The 25,478-nt window shown below is 41.9% G+C and overlaps 1 protein-coding gene across 3 annotated transcripts; it reads right to left on the reverse strand.

Annotated features, from left to right (window-relative positions):
• Positions 1–717: 717 nt before the first annotated feature.
• LOC112553967 (acetylcholine receptor subunit alpha-like) lies at positions 718–25,259 on the reverse strand. 3 transcript variants are annotated; one of them, XM_025221512.1, is made up of 10 exons: positions 25,062–25,259; positions 24,610–24,843; positions 18,469–18,513; positions 16,924–17,033; positions 13,363–13,543; positions 7,791–8,081; positions 6,392–6,567; positions 5,414–5,858; positions 5,180–5,212; positions 718–4,403 (listed from the first exon to the last, which is right to left on the reverse strand). In XM_025221512.1, the coding sequence occupies exons 2-10, from the start codon at positions 24,814–24,816 to the stop codon at positions 4,221–4,223; spliced, it is 1,671 nt and encodes a 556-aa protein (XP_025077297.1). In that variant the 5' UTR covers positions 24,817–24,843; positions 25,062–25,259; the 3' UTR covers positions 718–4,220. The 3 variants fall into 3 exon arrangements, with proteins under 3 accessions (XP_025077297.1, XP_025077295.1, XP_025077296.1); XM_025221510.1 differs by lacking the exon at positions 16,924–17,033 and adding an exon at positions 15,547–15,656 and having other exon boundaries at positions 25,062–25,250; XM_025221511.1 differs by lacking the exons at positions 16,924–17,033; positions 25,062–25,259 and adding an exon at positions 15,547–15,656 and having other exon boundaries at positions 24,610–25,050.
• Between the last annotated feature and the right edge of the window lie 219 nt (positions 25,260–25,478).

Below are 25,478 nucleotides of genomic sequence, written 5' to 3' on the forward strand. Positions count from 1 at the left end.
TTGTTCCTGAGGCCGTTGTATTCCAGGGCCTTCTAATCAAACTTGTGATCGAATCCCATCATCCACCTGCCCTCCAATTCAAGTTGAATGTGGTCACGGGGCAGATGGTTTAAAGTAGCCTCTACCATATGGTGGGCAGTGTGAATACGAGCTGCTTGCTAATTTGAGGGGAGGGGGGGGGAATTGGTGTTTTACGCCGTGTCAGCAGCTAAGGCTATATTACGGCAAGCAGCCAGCCCTGTAAACAGATGCCACGTGCAGAGAAAGAACAGCGTGCCCGAGACGAGAAATGAACTCAGGGCAGCCAACCTTCACTGTATTGGTGACAGGCGCTAACAGCGCTAACCGTTGCGCCACCGGACCGCTCTTGCTAATTTGAAGCTTAAAATCCAGACCAAGGTTTTGAGTTAGGAAATTAGCATAAATAACTTCCATGCACTTCTAATACAGCCAGATGTTCTGTTTCTTCCTTTGAAACAACAACAACAATAACAGCAGCAACAACAACAACAGCAACAACAACAATAATAATTGATGATAATATAACCCACAGGCACATCAATATGCGCTCACTCACACACACAGATATAAATCAGGAACCAGTCCAACACTAAATGTTTGCTTTAATTCTTTTATTTCCAGAAGTGGTAAACTTCTCAGATTGACAACAAGCGCATGGCACCTGATGTTTCAAAACTAATGGATAACCGTCACTGGGTTATCAACAGACAAGTCTCCCCTTCCCTGCTCTTAAGGCGAAGCTCTCTCATCATTTGGAAACCCCTCCCACTGAACTTGGTAATGCTTGCTGCTTTCTTCCTGGTTTTATTTCTTTGATTTCAAAGTGAAGAAGGTGGGTGTCAAAAATATTTCATGCCAGCTTATGACATATACGAATATCAAGATGGGGGACAGGTGAGGAAAAGTTTTTAGATTACACCCTATTAGGGAAGGGGGGGTGTCGGGGTGGGAGGGTATTTCCCCGCTCTCAGTGACCACCCCTCTAGGCAGCAGGTATACATAGCACATCTGTGGGTCTCATTTAAATTGACATGGCTGCAAGTTCTGTGATGAATGCGCCGACTTTGGATAAACACAAAACTTGACAGCAAGTCGTGCATACAGTGCCAATAGCAATTTCGCTTGTCTGCCATTCCTCCGTTAAATGGCTGTTCATGGAGGAGCGACTGATAGTGAGCATGCGCTAGGAACAATATTTTTCACGACAGCTGGAGTGTATGAATGGAGGGGGTAAGGGCAGGAGGACTACGGGACAGAAAATAGAAAAATGAAGGAAGTGGCCAGTTTCTAAAGGAGGTACTCTGTCTGGTATACGCGGAGGTTATTAATCAACCTTGTTATAACCAACAACATAAATAGCAAACACACTAGACACAACATAAACTTCATTATTATCCTCCCAACTAACAGGCCAAAAACAGACACACAACTTTCAGCTTAAGATAAAAAAATATTCAAGTGTTCCCTCACACATGATTTCATTCGTTGTTTACCGTGAGAATATTCAGTATAAAACTGCTTACAAGGTAGGCAAAGAAAATTTAGGGTGAAGAGGTTTCCGTTATAAAACTGTCTTTCTTGCTTTCGTGGTGCCATAGTATTTCATCTCATTTCGCGGGCTACCAACTCTCGTCTCCCGACAGTGGCCAGGCCTCGAAGACTTTTTTCTTCCCTCCTAATCGCCACAGGAAATATTGATGACACGATTCCGTACTGTCTCGTTTGCCGCTGGTCTCATGGATTTAATTAAACGCGAAAGACGAGGTAGCCAGGCTGAAAATTGGCCCCGAAAACACACGTCAGCCTGTGGATTAATGCGCACAGGTTCTGTGCGTTTGTCAAAACACGGCTCTCCTCCTCCTGTTTTATTAGGCGGCAGACGGAGGCAATCCTCTCCATGTTACACGGAGGACCATCCCAAAAATGCAGGCCATAGCAACTTCCATGATGAAGACGCCATAAAAAAATAACCCGACGGAGGATATGGACGAGGACTGAATGGAGTAGCTGAGGGGAAATCTGTCGAATTTTGGACGATTCATTTGTAAATTTCTCCCCTGCTGTGAAAATAGTCCCATCCTTGCAGCTTTGTCCGTGCCATTATAATAACAATATTCTCCACACGGGCTTCGATCCAGCTATCGATGCTGTTTTCAAACGGAGTGATGAATGGATGATACAACCGTTTCCTTCCGCGGTTAGTGCTTTTGTGCTTCTGGGACTGAAGACAAATTTGCATATTAAATATTGCAGATTTAGCGAATGAATACTTTAGCTTGCCCTCCCCTTCCCTTCAACCCAACCCTCCCTGAGAAAAATATCTCTTAAATCTCGTAAGAACATGCCATCGCCTTTATTGTGATTTTTTATTTATTTATTTTTTTTTTTTTTGGGAGAGGGAGACTTGAAAATGTATCGCAAATGTTTGGTAGGGTGAGCCCGCTATAACAAATGGACTCTTGTTGGGTCTTTCCTGAAGGCCCCGTCGTTAAATGTTTGACTGATGTATATGACAGACTCCTTCAAAGAACATTCTCCCTCTTTCTTTAAACGCAGCTGTGATATCACAAAGGAAAATAATTTGAATTATCTTTAACTCGGACTTTTTATGAAGCTCGTGTCGACCCCTCTTCTTACACCATTAGAAACCACCGACAGATGGCGCACTCAACCTCATATTCTTTCACGGCGAGCAGACACACACAAGTGAGCTGTTGAAACCATAGTTTAATGAAAAACTCAGTCAGCTACATGGAACACCCGACAGAAATGGTTTTCCACTTTATTTTTATTTTGAGACAACTGTTCGGGGGGTCAAAGTTTAAAACTGGGCCGCACTACTCGTGGCTTAAAACAGAATAATCTAAATGAGATTATAATTAAGACAAAGATGTTATCAGCAATCACTAAAGAGCCAAATATTAGTATCACATTTAAAACAAATTTAAACCATCTCATGAAATGTAGATAAGTACACATTCATGTCAACAATGGGTTTACTACATGTTAATAACAGGGGTCTGGTCTAAAATTGTTCTTAAAAAATCGAAAATTTCTAAAATTAAAACAGTTGTCTAAAATTAGTTCTTTTTCCTGTTAAAAAAGATGCAACTACTTACACATACGCATGAAAGACCAAATACCCAATTCCAAGAACTTGTCTAAGGAATTGTAAAGAGCGTTCCTGCAGGTGCATCCTGGGTAATGGAGTGAGTCTGAGAGATAAACAAATGTCTGATCCATTCTGTACAGTCCATATTGCACACACCACTATCCTAGACATTCCATTCCAGCATAAAAAAAATGTTTTGCTTGACCGCGCGTGCGTCTGGCTTTGACATGACACAGTATAGAGGAGGAAGAATGCTAAATCAGCCGCTGGGAATGCACGCGCGCACGCTCACACACACACACGGAACAGACACATGCATGTTTGTCTGTCCATACTAAGTATGCACATACAGGTGTGTGTGTGTGTGTGCGTGCATACTGTTTGATATCACACTATGTTTCACCAACATGAAAGACGATTATTTATCAGATTCTTCTTTCTTCCGTATTACAAACGTTAACTGAACAGTAGCAAACAAATAAAAGTTCTCGAAACACGGGATAATTTCTGATTTGATTTTCAAACTGTTAAATCCCACCATGACGGGCATGTGTACTTTCTTCACTGTATTCTGTAAGTGCATCAAACTCGCAATTATTTGTAAATCAGTGTTTACTAACAGCTCCTCAACTCAACTTTCACGACTTTTTAACAAGGGTTGTAAGCAGACTAAATCTTGCAGTCTCTCTTTCCCTGTCTCCCCCTTTTCTCTATTTTCCCTGTCTCCGTTCTTGTTGCTCCCTTTCTCTTCCACCTCTTTTCCTCCCATATCCGTCCGTCTGTCCGCCCTCTTACAAACGAGACCCTTACGGGAGGTTAGCTAAATAACTGAGAGATGTTATCATTCGGTGAAAACAAGTTCAAACAAAACATGTCCGCCATTTCAACATGCTTTCTAAAAGGTGCGCGTGGTTCTTTAAAAACGAGAGAACTGCACTATCATTTCAGGGAGCACAAAGGGGTTAAGGGGTTGAGGGCAGACAGTCATCGACCTGATGCAGCCCCTGACAAACTGTTCACGTTGGACGTGGGTTCGTGAGAGGCCGGAAGTGTGGCCCCCACTGCGCGCGCACCTTTCTGCGTTATGTCACCGCGTGTTGTACGAACCATAGCAGTGGTGGTCCGCCGCTTGAGTGTAGGGCTTGCGGTCGTCGTACAGGGTTGGAGCCTGCAGGATGATACCAAAAGTGCCCACAAAGCAGGCAGTGGTGAAGATCCACAGGAACAAGCGATCCAGCACCATGGCAACGTACTTCCAGTCTTCAATCGTCTGCGAGAGCGAGGCCAGGTTGTAATAGCAACAACGAGTGATTACAGCCAACAATCAAATGTGCGAGTATTTATACATAGTCTAATGAGTTAATGACTTCTGTAGATGATACGACTCTCGTAAAGATATACCTCATTCTACATTTAATGATATTAAATAGCTTCTGCTCTCTTGATATTTTCGTATGATATATACTGCACAACACTCTACAACTTCAAAGAACGAATCTTCCAGATTTTAGCTGGAATACCTCAAAAGTAAAACAAAATAATTGGTTTGTGTATATATTTTAACAAACGGGAGGTATTACAAATCCCTGCCTTCAGTTATTGTATGCTTTCTAAAAACATTACCCGCTCTTGAAATATTAAATGTGCAAAGCAGGTGAAACAATTGCTGGTAGTATTCATCAAATTTCATGCATTATTTTATTTTTGTTATTTATCTATATTTATATTTAAATCCACCGATATATATATATATCCACAAACGTGACTATGGCCTTTAGCTGTTAGTGTTATGGGTACGAAATCAGTCAGGCATAACAGTACATGTCATCACCTCCTGTTAAAGAAATTTTACATTCACGCATTTTACCTCTGATAAATAAAGATAATGTCTTCATTAGTGTATAATTATATATCGAAGATGCATCACGCTAGAGAATTATTCAATTAAAAACTAGATATTAAAAAATATTTACATGTCTGACAAAACACATGTACACTTTCTGTCTGAAAAATGTGACAAAAATGAAACAAAATCCAAAATCATACCGCTGGATAACGCCGTTTCCATAGTGTTGGAAGCTGTAGACAGAAATAAAAATTACAAAGCAATATACTTTTAAGTAAGAATGCTTAGCATCATAAAAAAATAATCTCGATAGTGAAAACATTCAAGAATGCAATTGAGCTATATGTCAGTGCCATATGGTCTAACTGTTGTTAAGTAGGGTCAATCTAAACCATTTTTTTAAAGTAAATTATGTCACTTGGTTGTTGCCATACCGACGAGTCGTGGGCCTCTCTCTTCAGATGTTCAGCGATGAAGTTCACCGACTCCATGGCGTCCAGGATTTCCTGAGGATACAAGGCACGGCGCCTGAGCAGCGCGGGGGATGCCGGGTGTCTGTCGTATGGGGTGGCGTACTCGTCCGGCCTTTGCTGCAAGAAGTGCGACTGACAGGACGGCTCGTACAGGCCTGAGTACTGCTCAGTCGTGTCCATGGAATAGGCGTAGCCCATAGGGGAGCGGATCGGGAGAGTGTCCTGGTCCACCGGCTGCTGCGACATCTGTCGAGCCTCAATGCCGTTACAGTTGCGCGTGATCGCCTTCTTGGCGTCTTCCTCTTCACCTTCTTCCTGGTACGGTCTGCGCATGAGCAGTAGACGAGGCAGTATGCTCAAAAACACCCGTCGTACCCAAGAGGACATGCTGTGGGTTGCGCGAGACCTGCAGTGTGAAGACGATAAGCTTCAAATGTTGGAAAGGAGGGCCGGAGGGTTTGGGAATAATTAGTCGCGATTGAAGAGGTCTCAGTGCCTCGTACACAAGAGTGCATAAAAACAAATGCTCTCTCTCTCTCTCTCTCTCTCTTACACATACACAAACAAACACACACTGATACACAAGCGCGGGCACACACACATACATAAAGACATGCAATTACTAATATTAAATCATGCTCCCTCAGTTTCTTGTAACCTTTTTATAAAGTTAAACTATGATTTAAAACATTTTTTAAAGAGGTTCACACTACAAAAAGTAATTATATAAAAAATGTTAAAGAAAATATACACCACACAAATTGTGTTTGTGAAAGAAATGTGTTTTACTAAATACAAACTTCAAAGACAGTGTTTGCTAAAGAATAAATGTTAAACTCAATACACTAAATAGACATTGCTTACTAAAGAATGAATGTTTAGCACACACAAAACAAACACTTTTTATGGGAGAGAACGATGACAGACACGGAAACTCACCTGAAATGGACGTTGAGGACGACGACGGTGACGATGATGGAGAGTGTGACGAGGATCATGGTGAAGAGCAGATACTTGCCGATGAGCGGCACGACGATAGAGGTCGGAGGGATGATCTCAGAAAGCAGCAGGAAGAACACGGTCAGGGACAGCAGGATGGAGATGCACAGTGTCACCTGTCATGTCATGTCATTCTTAGTAACTGCTTTGTCACAAACATGCGCTGAGCAGTGCACCACTCGACATGATGGGACTAACAGACTACGCGCAATGTAACATATCAAAAGTATATTTATCCAGACAGAGAGGAGCGAAAGTTTGACCAAGTTTTGCTAATATTTCTTAACGACTGTTATGTTACAAACTTCACTAAATGTGGTCAAACTTTGTCCTTATTTGTGCATTAAAAGTCTTGGAATGCCTTGGCAGCTTCCTTCCGATTTTTTCCGCCCATCTTCCATTTTCAAAATTAGCATACAAGAAACTCATTATTATTAATATAATGCACAGTTTCAACAATTTAATTAATACACCTTCGAATAAATTGTACGCTTTTCTCTTGTATTTATATTTTAAAAAAGAGATGAGACGTAAGCTTAAACTTTGAATTATCCATTTTTCTTTTCAAAGTAGATGCTCCTTCGTGTGATCATAGCGTCGTAGGATTAAAAACCTTTGTAATTTAATTAAAATCTTAAACTCTCTATTGAAATGGAATACATATTGATGGAGGTTATGCCATCCATTTTACTGGCAGAGATATAAATAACAAATAAAAATCCAATAAACGTCTGCAACTTTACGCAAAACTAGGATTTAAAATACTTAGCCTAGCATCCTCCCCACAAAATACACCACCTCAATATGTATTATTTTGTGTGTGCGCGAATTAATATAGTCTTAATCTTTATCATAAAAATATTATTTTATGCCGTGATAATGTCAAAGATATTGTCAAGAATATTTACCTTAAAAATGTAAACCGTATTTATCTCTGTATTTAAGTCAAGACACTATGAAGTGAGAGAATACTGACAGCATGTGTTCTTTCCCCTATTTGTTAGAAGAAGCGAACCGAGTAAATAAGATTATGAAATATATGGTAACTGGTGTTATGCTTTTGTGTGCTCATTCTGCTTCACCTAGAAATACTAGAAACTTGACTGATATTCAAGTAAAGTACTGCTTCACTTATAAATGGCTCTAACATTGTGGGTGTATGGCGCTGAACAAGAACACGCGATGGTGCCAAATAAAACCACGTGGTATATTTCTAGCTTCGACCCCAACCGAAGACCTTGGACTTGTTGCCTACTTTGTACCTCAGGGCTATGAGCCAAGAATGTCAGTAAGTAAATAACAGCTTAGTGTGGTTTTCCTTTCTCCACGGTTCACTGACCTTCTCTCCGCTGTCGGAGGGCAAATAGAAGACAAGAACGGTCAGAAAAGAGATGGCGACGCAAGGGATGATGAGGTTAACGGTGTGGAAGAGAGTCTTGCGGCGTATGGTGACGTTGAAGGTGATATCCGGGTACAGCTCCGGGCAGCACGGGTAGCTTCGAATGTTCTTCATGGCGGTCACGTTCAGGATGTCCCACTCCACGCTGGCGTAGAAGCCGCGCAGGTCTACACCTTTCTGGATGATCTTCTTGGGTGGAGACTGCGGTTCGCAGATGTGCACTAGGTCCACCTACATATGCACACGCGCAGAAATAGAGAAGCACCATAAATTTCAACAAGAAAAAACTTATAAATTTTATCTTACCACGATAATAATTATGGACAGTTTTTGAAACACATTGCATTGAAGAGACAAACAAAGACAAAATACAAAGTACACTAACACGGAACACCTGGCAGTTGCAGAAACAAAGCCAAAACAACAACCGCGATAATAAAAGAATAGCAAGTCTAAAACAAACTCAAAGAAGACGTAGGAAAAATATAATCAGAAGCTAAAAGAACAATATTCGGAAAAAATTATGACAGTTCTTTTTATATCTCAAATTTGAAATAAAGATCTCAACGTGGTCAAGTGTACAGATAAACAAACTATAGTTTATATGATTAGAATATGTTCATGCTTGTTTTAAATAGTTAATCTGTTTGATGAGACTTGTCACTAGAAGCAGAACTATATTAAAATGATACGGGTATCCTAAATTTTTGCATAGACGGTTTTGCATACGATGGACTACATGTCAGGAAACCAGAGTCCGTATGAGGCACTTATGTGTGTGCGTGTGTTCATCTTTTTTCGCGCGAGCGTGTGTGTGTGTGTGTGTGTGAATGCCTGATCAAAATTTTACGAGTAAGACACCGATGATTGTATATCGAACACAGTAAAACATTAAATGAGGTATTTACTCTAATGTCCACTACTAGAAAATGTATGTCTGGACAAGCAGTATCAATCGTAGGTGTCTGATTATTATTAATAATTATTCATTTCTCTTTCCAGTAAAATAACACCGAAATCCCAGGAAAATGGGCTGCACTCGTGTCAGCAACCCATTGACATCCCGAAGCAAAGATAAGGACAGAAGACACAAGCCAGGTACAGAACAAAAGCCGCATTTCGCATGCAATCTCACAGTTATAAGCCGACAGTATCTTCCCGCTTGTGACGGGAGAAGTTATGGAGAAATGGAATACGAAATGCAGACACACACTCGAGCAGACGACAAGCTGCTTCGCAATCTCTCCGGCCTCCTGCTGGATGGCGTGGACGGAATAAGTCGAACGTGAGTAGTGATCACTTAACAGTGAGGGTGAGGGGACCTGTCTACGAGTGCCTGCAAAGCTGTGGTCCATCTCAGGGAATAAGCCTTCTGGTCATGCGTGAATGCCCGCGTTTACGAGAAACTGAGAATCTCTGTTCATCTGAAGTAAATATCTTGTTTTTTAGCCAAGAAACACGAACTTATTATTTCAATGGGTTTCTAACTCAGATCACGTGATCCAGTCCCAAGAGATACACCACGATTGTTTGTTTGCACTCTGATGATCCGTGCGATGTTGACAATATTTTGTATACCTAATTATTTTTCTGTTGTATTATTTAAATCGCGATCGTACTTTGCAGAAAAGTCTTCACGACAATCAGCATAACTCTTACCTAAACTTTAACCCTAAATAAGTAACCTGTCACGTGACGTATTTGTTACCTTGTGTGACGTTACCCAGGCCTGTAATAATTTCCTAACAGTGTTCAACCCCAGGAACAAATGTACAACCTCGATTCCGTGCTTAATCAGTCACAGATGGAACAAAAACCAATGTTGTGGTTTTAGCCGCAATTCCTATAATTCTGATAATTTCCAGTAATAGTTATAGGAAACTCGTAATGGTAAACGATTCTGGTGGATCCGGGTGTGTTACAAGCGGTGGCTGAAATTCTAACTGCTATGTGCCAAGCTCGGTGTGTGTGCGCTCATTCACTGCAACTGCGCAAAAAGTAGACGATAAAAAAAAAAAAAAAAAAAAATAAAGTGTTCATTGTTATTCAGAGACCCCTGTGGGACCCCGGGGTATGCTTGCCTAGCAAGCATTGTAAGAATAGGGTCCCTGCCATCCAGCCAGGCATGTCGTAAGAGGCGACTAAGGTGGACACCTCACCTAGAGGTAAATTAGGTTGTGGTAGGGCTAACAACCCCACCATGTAAAAAAAGGTATGTTACAGAAACTAAAACCAGAGAACTCGTCACAGATGGCGGAGGTAATGAAGCACACCAGGTGACTGGACTAATGACGGACGACAGCCAAACCCGAAAGGGAGCTGGCGCCCCGACAGTGGATTTACTGAAGCCGAGGCATAAGTTGAGGGTGGGGTGCTGGAACGTCCAGACCTTGTACCAGACTGGCAGGATGCTCCAACTAGTCAAGGAGTTTGACAACTACAACTTGGACATCCTGGGAGTCAGTGAGGTCAGATGGACCGGCACGGGAAAGAGGAGACTAGCGTCAGGACATACCATCTTGTTCTCAGGAAGATCAGACGCTCAGCACTCTGAAGGAGTAGCTCTACTCCTCAACAAGAAAACGGAAAAGGCACTGCTGGAATGGAAGCCTTATGGACCTAGGCTTTTGAGAGCAAGATTCCATTCAAAGTACACCAAGCTGACAGTGCTAGCCTGCTATGCACCAACAAATGACTCTGAGGCAGAAGACAAGGATGCTTTTTACGATCAGCTCCAGGCAGCCTCAGAGAGCGTTCCAGCCCATGACATATTGCTCATCATCGGCGATCTCAATGCCAAGGTGGGAAGTGACAACACCTGCAGGGAGCATGTCATGGGCAAACATGGAATCGGAACCATCAATGACAATGGAGAGAGACTGGCAGACTTTTGTGAAGAAAACAACCTACTGATTGGTGGCACACTCTTCCCACACAAAGACATCCACAAGGCAACATGGACATCACCAGATGGGATCACAAAGAACCAGATAGACCATGTCATCATCAACCGAAAATGGAGGAGCTCACTTCAAGATGTTAGAGCCTACAGAGGAGCAGACATTGCCAGTGACCACACTCTTGTGATAGCCACAGTTTCCCTGAAGCTACGTCGATCACGAGGAAAACAGGCACGTCAGCAGAGAGTGGACTCTGGCAAACTGAAAAATCCAGCCATCGAAAGGGCTTTTGCTATGGAAGTAAAGAACAGGTTCCAAGCACTAGGAGACCAACAAGAGATGACCTTAGATGACTTCAATCGAGTCTTACAGGAATCAGGAGAGAAAATACTGGGTTTCCAACGGAAAAAGAAAGAACAGTGGATCAGAGAAGAGACATGGAAGAAGATAGAAGAGAGAAAGTCAGCCAAACAAAGAATCAACAGCACCAGATCTGAACGCCTGAAAGAACAACTCAGACAAAGATATGCAAAACTAAACAAAGAGGTAAAGAGGATGGCAAGAACCGACAAAAGAGACCACATAGAGAAACTGGCAGATGAAGCAGAAAATGCAGCAAGTAAAAATGACCTGAAGACACTGTACAAGATAAACAAGCAGCTAAACAACGGGTTTAAGAACAGTGATGTGCCAGTGAAAGATGTGAACGGTAATGTCATCGAGGAGAGGCAGAAAAACTACAGCGCTGGAAGGAACATTTTGAGTCGGTTTCTGAACAGACCAGATCCCCCTCAGCTTGCAGACATCCAGCCAGCAGCTATAGACCTTGACATCTGCACAGACCCACCAAGCCTGGAAGAAGTGACAGCAGCAGTCAAGACAATGAAGAGCGGCAAAGCACCAGGGGCAGATGGAATAACAGCAGAGATGTTGAAAGCAGATATAAATGTGACAGCTCCCAAGCTGACTGAAATCTTCAAGCAAGTTTGGGAATCAGGGCAGCTCCCTGTTGCTTGGAAGACAGGGCTCATCTTCAAGTTACCAAGAAAGGAGATCTTGGAGACTGCAATAATTGGAGGGGCATAACACTTCTTTCCCTCACCAGCAAGGTCTTCAGCAAGATTGTTTTGTCAAGACTGACGGCAACTCTTGAGAAAGACCTCCGACCACAGCAAGCAGGATTTCGTCCTGGGCGATCCTGCTCCGAACACATCTTCATTCTGCGACAGATTCTGGAGCAGAGCAACGAATGGAACACACCGCTGTACATCAATTTCATCGACCTGGAGAAGGCTTTTGACAGCATCCACGCGAGTCCTTATGGAAGATCCTGAGGCATTACGGAGTCCTGCAAAACTTGTTCAGGTCATTGCAATGCTGTACAGCGATTTCAAATCCCAGGTTGTCTGTGACACAGAGCTCACAGACCCCTTCAACGTCAGTACCGGGGTGAAGCAGGGCTGCATTCTGTCGCCGTTCCTCTTCATCCTGGCCATGGACTGGATCATGAAGACTTCCACCGACAGTGAGAGGAGAGGGATCAGATGGACCATGACTATGACAGCAGCAACAACGCTGGAAGACTTGGACTTTGCTGATGACATTGCCCTGCTGTCACACCGCCACCAAGACATGCATGAAAAAACAAAGGCCTTCTCAGAAACAGCTGGAAACCTTGGCTTGAAGATCAGCACAAAGAAAACGAAAAGTATGAGAGTGAACGCCAGAGTCCAAGACGGCATCAAACTAATGGAGAAGAGATTGAGGAAGTTGACAGTTTCACCTATCTTGGGTCCAAAATGTCAAACACCGGGGATGCGGAGGTGGAGATTCGAGCCCGACTGGCGAAAGCCAGCCAGGCCTTCGCCTCACTCAGGAGCACATGGAAGGCAAAAAACATCAGCCAGAAGATCAAACTGAGAATCTTCAAGTCAAATGTGATCAGCACCCTCCTTTACGGATCAGAATCATGGAAGATGACCAAACCATCAGTAACAAGCTTGACGTCTTCCAAACAGATGCCTCAGGCGCATACTTAACATCTTTTGGCCAAATACCATCAGCAACGAAGAACTCCACCGAAGAACTGAAACCGAGTCCATCACCACGCAGGTTCAACGAAGGCGTTGGCGATGGATTGGACATGTGCTCCGCCAGCAGACAGCAGACCTTTCCAGAGTCGCCCTACGATGGACTCCAGACGGCCGAAGAAAACGAGGCCGCCCAAAGGAAACTTGGAGAAGAACAGTGGAAAGGGAGATGAAAGGAAAGGGCTGGACATGGGGTCACCTTGAGCGGGTTTCAGCAGATCGACATCGGTGGCGGACTCTGGTTGAGGCCTTATGTGCAACCTGATGCACGAAGAGGAATAGATAGATAGATAGTTATTCAGAGAGACAATGTATGGTTCTAGAGGAGAAGCGGCATCTACTAAGTCACGTGACCATGCTATCCCAGAAGATGTTTTTGCCATTTCCTGTAACTTTCGAGGAGAGGAGATGCGCCCTTGTGTTGATTCCTATTTTACACGCAATCTTTTTGTGTGCATGCATGTCACAGTCAGTAAAATAAGCAAATAAATAAGTATAGACAGATATGTCTAGTAGTCTAACCTGATCGCCGTCGTATGTCCAGCTCCCAAACTTCATCGAACAGCTCTGGACGTCAAAGGGGAAGAACTCGACGTCGATGATGCAGGAGGACTTGTAGATGGCTGGAGGTTCCCACACCACCTGGCCTTCGGGGTGCAGGGTGGCCTTGGTCATCAGCGTCACCTGGTAGTTACCGTCGGCACTAGGTGTGTACAGATAGACGGAATCGTCACGACATGAATGACTTGACGAGTTCATTAACGGTCGATGACTACAAATAAACCGTCAACCTAACCGGATCTTAAAACAGCGATCCCTACCCTAGAACTGTACATCGACTTCCAAAATCGCGTGCTGTTATATATAATGAATAAAATTATACAAACTTACACAGTAAACTATGTCGATGACATTCACCTTCTCAATATAAATAGCTATAATAACCAATAATACACAATAATAACCAATAATACACAATGCATTCTAGATCGCTGGGTGATTTCTTTTAATTAAATGGTAATAAACTGGGCGCTGTCACCTTCTTGTCATTTTCTTTATTTCTTTATTTCTAGGGTCTGTCTTTATAGGTTTTTAATTTTGTTCTCTATTTTTTTTATCCTGTATTCTCCATTTTGATTGATAAGAAGATGCAAAGTTATGTTCAAACGACTAGTTGTATATGCATCAGCCGATATAAATTTCTATACAGCCACCACTCAATACCTTTAAAACTGATATCATTTTCACCAATCCTTGGCACGAAAAGATAGTGAATATCTCACAAGCTTCTGCCAACTTATCTGACCCTAGTCTACTCTCTATAAATTCTCAGATTTAATGATCACTCCAGTACCAAACCAAACTTCTTTTCTTTGTTCAATTATTTTGTTTTGTCATTGGTTGTTTAAACAGCAAATATGGTTTTGACATGTCGCAAACACGCTTCTTCTCTTTATCCTCCCTGTTTCCCCAATGAACTTTGCAATATCAACTTTCTATGCAAAAGAAAAATGTTAAGGTCAAAGACGAAAAACCCTTCAGCCCCTTTTTTCCAAAGAACTAAACCTGGACATTTCAAAAAAAATCTTGCTTGAAGGTCGTGTCCCTCTGCCACGTGATTCCGCGAGATTCTGAGAGAATGGACTCAGGACTCTCAAGACTCTGCCATTTGACAGGCGAAAGCGAAAAGAGTTCTTCTATCTGGCCATATTTCTAAATGAAGTCTTGAGCAAACAGAAATAATATTGATCGTTACAAATGGTGTGGCTGTGACCGGCATCCCCTGCCTCTTCTCACCCCCGACACCATCATCACCACCACCACCACCACCACACCACCACCACCATCACCATCATCACCATCCCCAACACACTTCAAATCCAGCAGGTCTTCATTCCATTTAAGATGTGAAAATGTTCGCTTTGTCATTATTTCTTCTGAAAACACTGTCTCGTTGTGAGAGACAACTCTGGATTGAGAAGGCAGTGAGTGAGAAAGCAAGAATGACAATGTGAGCAGAAGAGACGAGGGTGAGAAAAAAAGACTGACTCACAGGCAGATGCAAGATGGACAGACAGTAAGAGAGAAAGAGAGAGAAAGGAATAAACAGACATAGAATCCGAGCGCGAAAAGACATTTATATAGAAAGACATACGAGAGCAAATGGAGAGGGAGAACACAGATGCAAAAACAAGTAGACCTGTACAAGATGACTGACACCAAGGAAAACAAAAACAAACGCAAAGAGAGAAAAAAGATCTCTTGAGGTAAAGATGAAAGACATCAATGGCAAACAATTAACTACAACGTTAGCACTTAATGTGCCTGACGGGTAGGTGATAAATAGGACGATGGTGATAATAACAGCAATAATGGTAATTTATTAATAAGCATCATTTTATAACAATATAAGTACAATAATCGTCATCACCATCACCAGCATCACAAGTCCAAGACAAACAGTCAAGAACACATATATTTTGAGCAGTGCACAAACGAGGGCAAACCATCATAAAGTACAGGAAGAGACTACACGTGACCCACTACTATTACCTCAAAGACAAGTTTATGTACAAACTCACGAACCTTCTACCTAAGTTATATGCAATAAAGTATTTTTACAGCAAAATCGAGACTAGCATCTTTATCACCTGATGATCGATTGATGAAGATTGTATTTGGAAGGTCATAAAGTGTAGGACTCACTTGGTGAAGAGCACAATGTCTGGCAGCCAGATGTCCTTAGTAGGGACCTCTAAAATATCAATGCCGCCATACTCCTTTGGGTCCCAGCGGAGGTACATGTCCCGCCACTCCTTTGAGTTCCATAACACGATCACAGCACTTTGTCAGAATTGTGCTATTTCTCAACCATCAAGCAATATCTACTTTTCAACCAGGACATCTATTTATAGCCGAGAGCACAGTGACGTAACGCAAGCATTAATGGCTGTTAACGGTCACGAAAGCAATGACGTCATGAGTTTGCTGCAGCTTTGAGTAGGAAAGGTTCAAACCCACACCACATGCTCATAGGGTTTACCATCTTGTTGTCCACTTCACGAAAGTTAGCCACGAAGAACCTCTGCACTTGGACTTCAATGGTGTCCAGTCACAAGTAAACAAGATGGCCGTTAAAATGTGAGTAGGACATGCAAGGCTTTGTGGTTAGATTAATGTAAACACACGTGCGTGTGAAGGAATTATTTAAATATGTCAAGCACAGCCCCAAAGCCCCGGAACAAGCATAAAATTAGAAGGGCGCCACCTAAATATCAAGAGACGGAAACTGGGGAATTGATGACCTCACTAGTTCCACTTAAAACCATGGTTACTTGCCTTAACATAAATTATCTACTATGACCATGACTCAATAGTCCACACCTGCATGTTTGCTGGTGTGGACATAGCAATGCTTTTAACTGCTAAGTTAGCAAGAGCGAGAACCCTTCTCGAAAGAATGGAAGTGAAGAATATACTACTACCATTGAATGCTTACTGTAAAAACAATCGGCTCCTTACACTCTCTCCATCTTTCACCTTTCATTCTATCTTGTCCAAACATTAGTTTTCCCTCCGCACAGCTCCACACCTTTCATCAGTACGCATTCTTGTCGAATCCGGAGGAAGACAAAGGATTCGATTACGTGTAAGAGGAGGATGTTTTTTCTGTTATTGTGGGCCAACTCTTCCTTTATAACTAAAGAGGATAAAAATACGTTCTTATATCTCTCAAATATTTTTTTCTGGTACCAATGTAAGCTTAAAGCGTCTAAGATGAAGTTCATCTCTGTAACTGAATGCTTTGCACTATGGATAGTGTCTACAAAGTAATACTGACTATGGTCAATGAATGTGGGCATGAAAGAAATTATATATATGTATTAACACATGAGTATGAAATGGAGAGCATCAGTTAGGTTTTAGTTTGCTACTGACGGTAACTTTCAGTGACATCACATTAATCTTTAACTTTGTTGACTTGCCTTGTTTGTGTTTTGTGTTTGTTTTGATTTTCTTTTCCCTCCTCCGTGAAAACTCTTCATTATTACAGAATTATTGCAAGCTATGATCGCAACTTACTTATTATACAACACGATGTCTGGAAGCCAGATATGTTCTGATGGTACATACAGTCTGTCTACCCCTCCGTACTCGGAGGGAACCCAGGTGAGCTTTTTGTCCATCCACTCCTACGGAAGCGGCCAACGTTAGCAAGCAAAGCAGAAAGGACAAAGAAGCAGACGACATACACGTTAGAGCAAACGTTAGTAAAGTGCAAAGATTTCATACCTGGTGACCGCGTTAGCTCTACACAACTTAATGTTAATTTATTTTGATATCATGGAAAAAATGTTGCCATCTATTACACAATATTTTCAATCAATCTTAGACCATTTCACATCAGTCTCATGTTCATTAAGTTGAAGTGGGGAGGGGGAATTTTTTTATGATGTTTCAGTAGAACTCCGGGCGAACACCACTCACTAATTCTTCAGCTACAGATTAACAAACATTTCCATGCAGAGAAATATATCAACACATGCATCAACATTCACGTAGTCAAGGCTAACCCCAAAAAAGGAGTTGAAGCCATTATGTTAATATCTACATGTATATCTACAGACAAGCGTGACTTCCCAGTTTTGTCCCCTTTCTGTGCAAGACGATGTTTGCGTCTATATAAAGGGGCGTAATCCCCCAAATTCTGAGAAAGTATGAGGTTTTCACAGTAATTCTAGACCTTATTATATCTGCTTTAAGAAGTATCCTGGGAATATCTATACCACAACCCACGGAGCAATAAGTAAAGGGTTGCTATAGGTGGATGTAACTATAACAATTGAAGGGATCTCTCATGACAAACTACAGGCAGGACAGAAAACATAACAGCTCGCCTAATGTAAACAACTATAAAATGTACAAAAATTATTCTAGTGGACCGTCAGAGCTAGAAATGCCAAAACCAAAAGAAAGGATGCCATTTATACTATAAAAAGCGAGTCTTGCAGATGAAAGCAGACGATTCAAACACAAATGTAATAAAGGTGAAAGCAAACAAAAAGCATTCAATAGATAATTGTTACATAAGTGCAAGTGATCATGCAAAACACGTATGCTAATAGATGTAAAATGACACGAACTACCTACCAACCTATAACACATGAAAAGATTTTACATCTGATTGCTATTATTGCTAGAAGCAAAGCTCAGTCATATAAAAATACAACAGGAAATAACAGAAACGGATACAAAGCAAAATCTAATAAACGAAAAAGGTTTCTAAAGTATTCTGTTCGAATGACCTTCAGAAAAGACTTTCTGTCTGGATATCCATTGGCTACTTTAAGTTTTTACCATAAACATAAATATAGAACTAAATAAATTATACATTGTTGATATATAGATATAAAATACATCTAAATTCTAAAAAGCAATTGCGTGTGTCTCATTTTGGAAAGCAAACTTGATAATGGCTTCTAATTCTGTATTCGCTGTCTCTTTGGCAGGCAAACACAATGATTATAAACTCTACAACAGGGAATCTGCATCAGCCACTCGTATTAAAACCAAATTGTTACAACAGTCAGCTCACTGTCTAAGACAAAAGTGAAACACAGATTGTACCTGGCGTAGCCAGACGTTCGTTGTCATGATCTGGTTTTTCTCATCCTGGAAGACAAATACCATAATAGTCATTTCCATTACTGCTGTTAGGGGAAAACATTATTCATCCTGTTCTTTCGTGATTCAAACCCTAATCTGAAAATACACAATGGAATTCTTGTAAAGAATGTAATGCTCTTCTTATGACAAAAAAGAAAGAACCTGCTTCAGAATTTTGAGGGAATTTTCTTAAAATATTTAGCAGTCAATTATGTGTCTGATATCTCAGCTATATAAAAAATACCAGTGCTTTTGTTTTAGTCAAGTCATGTCAAAAACAACAGCTATTTAAAAAAGTGTTAATAAGGCTGAACATAACATTAAAACTCAAGAGAAACGTGGAGTCTGTAACAAAATTTCCTTCAGTAATTAAAGTAATTTTGAAATATCGTCATTACCCATGTCGTTGTCGTCGTCATCATTATCATAATCACCATCACCATCACTACCACTACCAAACCCATTGCCAAGTTAATTACAAAATGAAAATTTCGTTTTATTAATAAATTCTCTAAGGAACTAAGACTAAACAAATATAGTTGTCTCCCTTTTATGTGCGTTCTCTTCATCTCCGTTTTCTTCCTTTCCCTAATCTGTCACTTTCATCTACTGCATTGTTTTATTGTAACCTCCCCTTGAAGCTTAGCTATCAATCCATTCATGGAGTAGGCGACCGGTCCTCTACTCGCATGGCTACATTTCCAACAAATGTGGCCTGTGGCAAGACATGTCACCACTGCGTGCCGAGCGCCGCTAAGAATTGAGTTACCTCCTCAGATGAACTGACAGCACACACAAGGTGGCCACAGATTAAGCGCTCTCCAGGACAAAAAAGTTAATTTCTGGCGCCCGCCCTTCGCTTCCGTCTGGACGTTAAGCGCGTCTGACCAGTCGCTCTGACAGCCAATGGCTTCCTTCGCTGCTGTAAAAAGCGGAAGTAAAGTTTGCGCATGCAGAAAATTGAGCCTGAAACTCCTAGACTTCCTCCTTCTCTCCTGCCTCGCTGATGATCTCAGCCGTCAGTCTGGTCGTAAAACAGAGTTATTCCGCTTTTCCGACTCTTTAAGGTCTCCTTCACTTTCGTTTTATACATGTCATGGAAAAAAGTTTAAATCTTCGATCCCCGATAGAGAAGTAGTTAGCATTTAAGCTATTTTCGGCTCCTGAAGGTCAAAGAAATCGACGAAACGTTAATTTATTAAACTAAGAAGGGAAAAAAATGTAATTCATCATTAAATATTTTTCTTGGCAGAAAATTTAGTTACCATTATTCATTAGGCATCAGCTCTTGACAGTAAGATCATTTTTGTGATCATGTGACATTGCTATGAATTATGCACGTGGCACCATCCATGGTTAGTTACATTAACCTATTAAATTGCATATCATATTTAAAAACAAAGGGAAGGAATAGTTCTGTAATATTTCGGTCTTCGGGAAATAAGATGCTACAGATCGCAATTATCTCTGTGGTAGCCTCCGCACTTATATTTCAGCAGCTTTTGTAAGGGCCACGATCATGAACTGGATCATGTGACACAGCCTTTAATTATATGTACCATCACATGTCGTAGACAAAATATGCAAAAATGTCTCTTTTTTCTTGCATGGATGCAAAGTCTACTAGTAGAAAAAAATTGCTTTCTGACAGAACGTTAATGCTATCCGTTTTTAACCAAAGCTGTTAACTGCTCCCCGACCCTCTCTTCCCTTCTACATTACACCTCTAGTCATTGTTCAAGGTATTTCCATAAGTTTCGAAAGCTAATAATGTCCGTCACTCAAAGCTTGTAAGCTAGGTTAGACTGTACGAGAAACGAAAGTGGTTCACATTGTCAAGGCGCAGCCTGTTCTTCTGCCGCCTTACCTACCTTGATAGAAAGGTAAATTACTGAAGAGCATTTGTTGCGATGACTGAGGGGTGGGTGAGGTGGAGTGGAAAGGAATTTTCTAATCAGAGTTCCAAGTACGCATCGAATCCTACTCCTGCTGGTTCTTCTGAATGCTGGTATTGTTCTTTTCTTAAAAATCATCTTTATCGCACGATTCAAATTGGAGGAAAAGGTTTTTGAATTCGTGCTGGTCGTGGGCGTTGCGTCATTAGCCGGAGTGAACACGTCCATTCACTTTTCTTTCCGGCGCCATTCTGCACACGTGCATAACATGCAGCTCCTCCAGGGTCAATACACATTCAAGCACACCGTCGATTCATTCCCCTTTTTATAGTCTCCAGAGTTATCTGTCCACGGTTCCCATTACGCTATTTATGCGTTCCAAAAGCTCATACCACGGCAGCCATCTCCTTCGTCTTTCGTCAAGCACTGCGAATAACCTGCCCTCAAACCGAATGCTAGAAATAAACGACTTTTAACAGCTCACACTCAAGCAGCCGGTGCATTCATTTTACTTAGTTACAAGAGGGAACTCTAGCACTGGAAGAGTCAATAAAACTTAAAGAGTCTCAGCAGTGGAAGCTTTCTCTTTACTGCACACTTAAGATATAACTTTGTTATCAAAATGTTCCTTTTCGTAAACATGCTTAATAAGGAAGTCATAAACGTCCTCGTATAAAGAGAAGAGGAGAAATAGACCTCTTGATTATAAAAAAAACTTTTATTTCTCTCTATTTTTTCTCTATCTCTCCTTCATGCATAAAATGAGTGTGTTGTCGAATGACTGGATAGCTGAAAACAAATTTTCTATGAGGAATATGAGAAAGGTGAAAGAAAGAGGTACAAGAAAGAAAAGTTAGAATGAAATAAAGAAGGAAAGTAAGAAAGAGGGGCGAAATTAAGAAAGAGGAGTGATAGAGGAAAGGAAAGAACGAAAGAGGACGAGTCTGAAAGACGGAGAATGTTGCTGTATCTGCATACAAGTACTAGGTAGGAAGGAGGGAAGGAAAAGAGGGTTAGATAGAGAACATGTCAAAGAAAGTGTTAAAGAGGTCAACATTTTCATAACATCTGAAGACACTTGCAAGGTCTTGCTACATCTGAGAAAACAAATGACTTTATTCCAGTTTTCCTTGGGCCGGGAACAGGGCATGTCTATTAGACTTCCAAATGAGGGGCAGTCCTGTTAACGAGAACAGGGCTTGCTGAATGGCCAAGGGACTCTTCTTCTCCTGTTCAGTTGCATATTGTTGTGTGCTTTTTTTAGAAGCGGCGGAGATTGAGAGATGGTCAAGAAAAAAAAAAAAAAGAAACTCGGAAACAGAGAATAGAGAATGAGAAAGGACAAAAAAAAAAGAGACAAAGACTCAGCGGTGGACACACAAAGAAGCAGAAAAAAAACAAAAAAATCAAAGAAACATACTAGTTATAGAAAGCAGATAAAATACTCTATTTTGTGTGTGTGTGTGAGAGAGAGAGAGTGAGTGTGTATATGCGTGTGTATATGTATGTGAGAGAGAGACAGTAAGACACCTAAGCAAACTTTGCATGGTTGTGGGTGCATTCCAGAAGCCACTGGCTTCATGCCACCACCCTTGGCACATGAATCAACTTCGACTATGCATTCAACACATGTTACTTGGCATCAGGCCAAACGGTAGGGGGTGGGGGTCTTATCCTCACATTCCTCCATGCCCATAAACTTCAAGAAAACAGCAGGCTTCTGCTGAAACAGTGCATCTGCCGCTTCCTTTTGTTCTGTAATTTTACGGTGTGCACTTCATTTTGTAACCTATTAGAAGGAATTCGAAGCATGCCAAAGGAAATTTGTTCCGGAGTTCGTGTCCCAGCGCTGCCTCGTACTTAACAACCAGCGGTACGGTCAATACATGTAATTAATCATCAGACTATCAGTAAACTCGCTTCCGAAGAAATGTTTTAAAAAAACAATCTTTTCCTGCCCACATACCAAAACGAATTTCCTTTTCACATGCCTGAATGCACTCTGGAATCCTGAAAAGGACAATACATGCGGTGCGGATTTGAATAACATTTATTAGACATATATTGACCGTTGTAAACCCTCGTTAGGGCACGCTTCAACACTCTGAAACACATTCAACATGTAAAAGGGAATTTTCTTTTATTGATTAGAAAGGTGTCCAGAATGGAAAAAAACTTGAGTTTATATTGCGAAGTAAGGTTACAAGACATTGAAAGTGACAAAGTTCGTTGACTAATTTTGATGGAATAGTCATCCTCTTAGTAGGGTTTGTATGTGATGAGGGAGAACTTGACGAATGGGGGGTGGGGATGATGTGAAGTATTCTTAGGAAATCGACAACCAGCGGTGAAAGGGTGTCCTATTAAAAAAAAAGTGTTTCCCAAAGTGATATTTGATCAGTCACCTCATGACCTTCCACTGCAATGGTGAAGCGCGAGCGTTCGCCCCTATGCTACCGTGCGTGCCTCGTGGTATTGGTCCAGTACACACACCATACTCCGTAGACTGGTTCTGTTACTACACTGATACTTTTACGACAAAAAAAATTTATTATTTATTTTCTTTTTTTATATTTAATATCTGCCAACGTCTCTAAAACGGTCGCGGTAATTTCAAAGTAAGAATCACAATTATTTTGTGGAATCATGATAGTAATCCTCAAAATACAGTTTCATGAACAGAATTAACGGTGTTTAAAACAGGACTTTTCAGACTTTAGTCAAAGTTTTATACAAGTGATGTTTGACCGAAAACGCCTTTCCCCCAAACCCAAACCCACAACCATTTCCTCTCTGTACATGTGCACACTGGTTTTAACGGGGACATGCATTTGACGGACAAGAAACGGTTTTTACAGAAATTTAACAAAAGATAGGCCGACAGTGGACCGAGAGGGCCTCGATGCCGTAGTTTTCAAAGGAGGTGAAACATTGTTCCGAGGCAAAGTGGGAAAAAAACAAGGACAAGCGTTGTCTCCAAAATTGCGAAAGAGACCGGAGATCCCAAAGCATTAATTTACTTTACACAGAATTGCCACAGCTTTAAACTACATCCCTAGGATGAGGCTACATCTGGCGGTGTCTGGACAATTCTTTACAACTAAGATAAGACTTTCTCACTGAGATCCCTTGTTACCTCTAGGCACCGACGTACCTTCACTTCATGACTATCGCCCCAGCGATCGTTCGTTCACGGGACTCAAAAGCTTGTAAAGTTGGTGAGAGGGTAATCGCGAGGGTAACAATGTGTGTCATGTAACGGGTGTTCACGAGAATAAAGCTAATAGTGAAATCAGAATCGTCGCTGCTGCCCTTCATGGTGTTGCCACGCCACAAAGCTGCCTGAATATAGAGATGCGCGGCCAGATACCAGGGATCGAGTAGGCGCCAGGTGTGTCGATCGACAGACACACGGGGAACACGAAAGGAGCGTGCACACGCTTCACGCACGTGTGCTCGCGCGGCGCGTGCAGCCACCATCCACACGAGGGTTTCGGCTCTTTCAGCGTGGTGTCCCAAGCCAGCCTCGCTTTGGCTCAAGTCCCATGCTACATCGTTTCTGCTAGATGGATCTTGGTAAACAGGCGCTCGCGCGTGTATGTGTGTACGCACACATCTAGTTCTCTTCCGTTGTTTAGGCATGTATACAATCACTTGCCCCCCTCCATCCCACACACACACACACTCTTTAATACCCACACAGACCCTCTTGGTCTCTCTCCCCACTGACAAACACACACTCCAATACACATGCATTATTAAGGCACAAGTATACTCTCTCTTACACACACACCACATTGTTTAGATGCTGCTCTCTCACTCACTCCCACACTCCATTACAAGCGCGCGCTCACACACACACTGCGCATGCATTAACATAAACAAAACTCAGGCATACTTTCCTAAACTAATCCACATCTACATCTATACACAAAAACGCACGCGCACAGTCACTCATCCACGCACACACTTTTTTTTTCTCTCTCTCTCACCTGACCATTCTCTGCTCCGACATAAATATATTTAACAAAATGTTCAGAAGCTCGACACACCGCAGGGTCAAATGTCAACATTCTTGCACAAGAAGACAACGAGAACAGGTGATGACCAGCCACTAGCGTCTGGTACATAAAAGTCGATTACACTTGCGACCACTACGGACATAAAAAGATGGATTCAAGGAAGAACATAAACATAAGGTACTTACGATGTCGATGAGTTGGGCCAGGCGGATGCCCAGCTTCACAACAAGCTTGTCCGTGTTGTTGCCAACAGGGCGAATCAGCTTATTATAGCCGCTGTTACGTAACAGGTCATCATACAGTCGCTTGGCATTGTCGTTAGCCTGACAGGAGGTCAAGAGGAGGATGAGGAGGCGTTGGATAACGGCGATGAGGCTCCGTGTGGGTCCCATCTTGGTTCAGTCTGCGCTCGCCACCGTCTGTCAAGCCGAACAAATAACACGAAACAAAAACACAGTGTTGTGGCAGTGAACCACGGTGTGCAGCGCGCACTTAACCGAGGAGTAATCGAGTGAAAGTGCAGACATTTCGTCTATTGCCCGTCTACAGAAAAAAAAGGACTGAAGGTAAGCTGAAAAGAGTGAAAGAAGGAAAAAAAGAGAAAGAAGCTGCGGCAACGGAAAGTCACAAACCTTACCTCACAGCGCGCGTGCGATACCAAATCACACACTTGGAGCTTGGAGTAGTTGATTGACGCCAAACCGCTCTCGTCTGCTCGCACAGTACCTCAGTGCGCATGTCTGAACCGAGACCAGGAGGTGCGTAAGGCTAGACGCTCGGGCTCGCCGAGACGTGTTTGTTGCTGTACAGGATTTTCCCTCTCCTGTTGCTTCTCTTATCTGTGCGTTGCGAGGGAAAATTTCTTTGCGCTATCGACTGTCTCCTTTTCGATTGAATAATTAAAAAAATGTGTTGTGTTGTTTATGTGTTTCTGTTTTAACCAAAAAAAAAAAAAACTTGCGCAGTTTAAAAAAGAAATTTGTTAATATGTCGCATCGTTTGATTGGTCGATCGATTGCTCATAATTCTGACGAGTCTGTGACAGACAGCAGAA

Source organism: Pomacea canaliculata, linkage group LG13 (assembly GCF_003073045.1).
Source record: "Pomacea canaliculata isolate SZHN2017 linkage group LG13, ASM307304v1, whole genome shotgun sequence".
In the NCBI taxonomy this organism is placed as follows: domain Eukaryota; kingdom Metazoa; phylum Mollusca; class Gastropoda; order Architaenioglossa; family Ampullariidae; genus Pomacea; species Pomacea canaliculata.

Coding starts and splice junctions, on each gene's coding strand:
- LOC112553967 (XM_025221512.1), bottom strand. CDS start 24,816: ATGGGACCCACACGGAGCCTCATCGCCGTTATCCAACGCCTCCTCATC. Junction 8,082..13,362: donor GGACATACGACGGCGATCAG/GTTAGACTACTA, acceptor GTGCATATGTAG/GTGGACCTAGTGCACATCTG. Junction 5,859..6,391: donor GTCCTCAACGTCCATTTCAG/GTGAGTTTCCGT, acceptor TTCACACTGCAG/GTCTCGCGCAACCCACAGCA.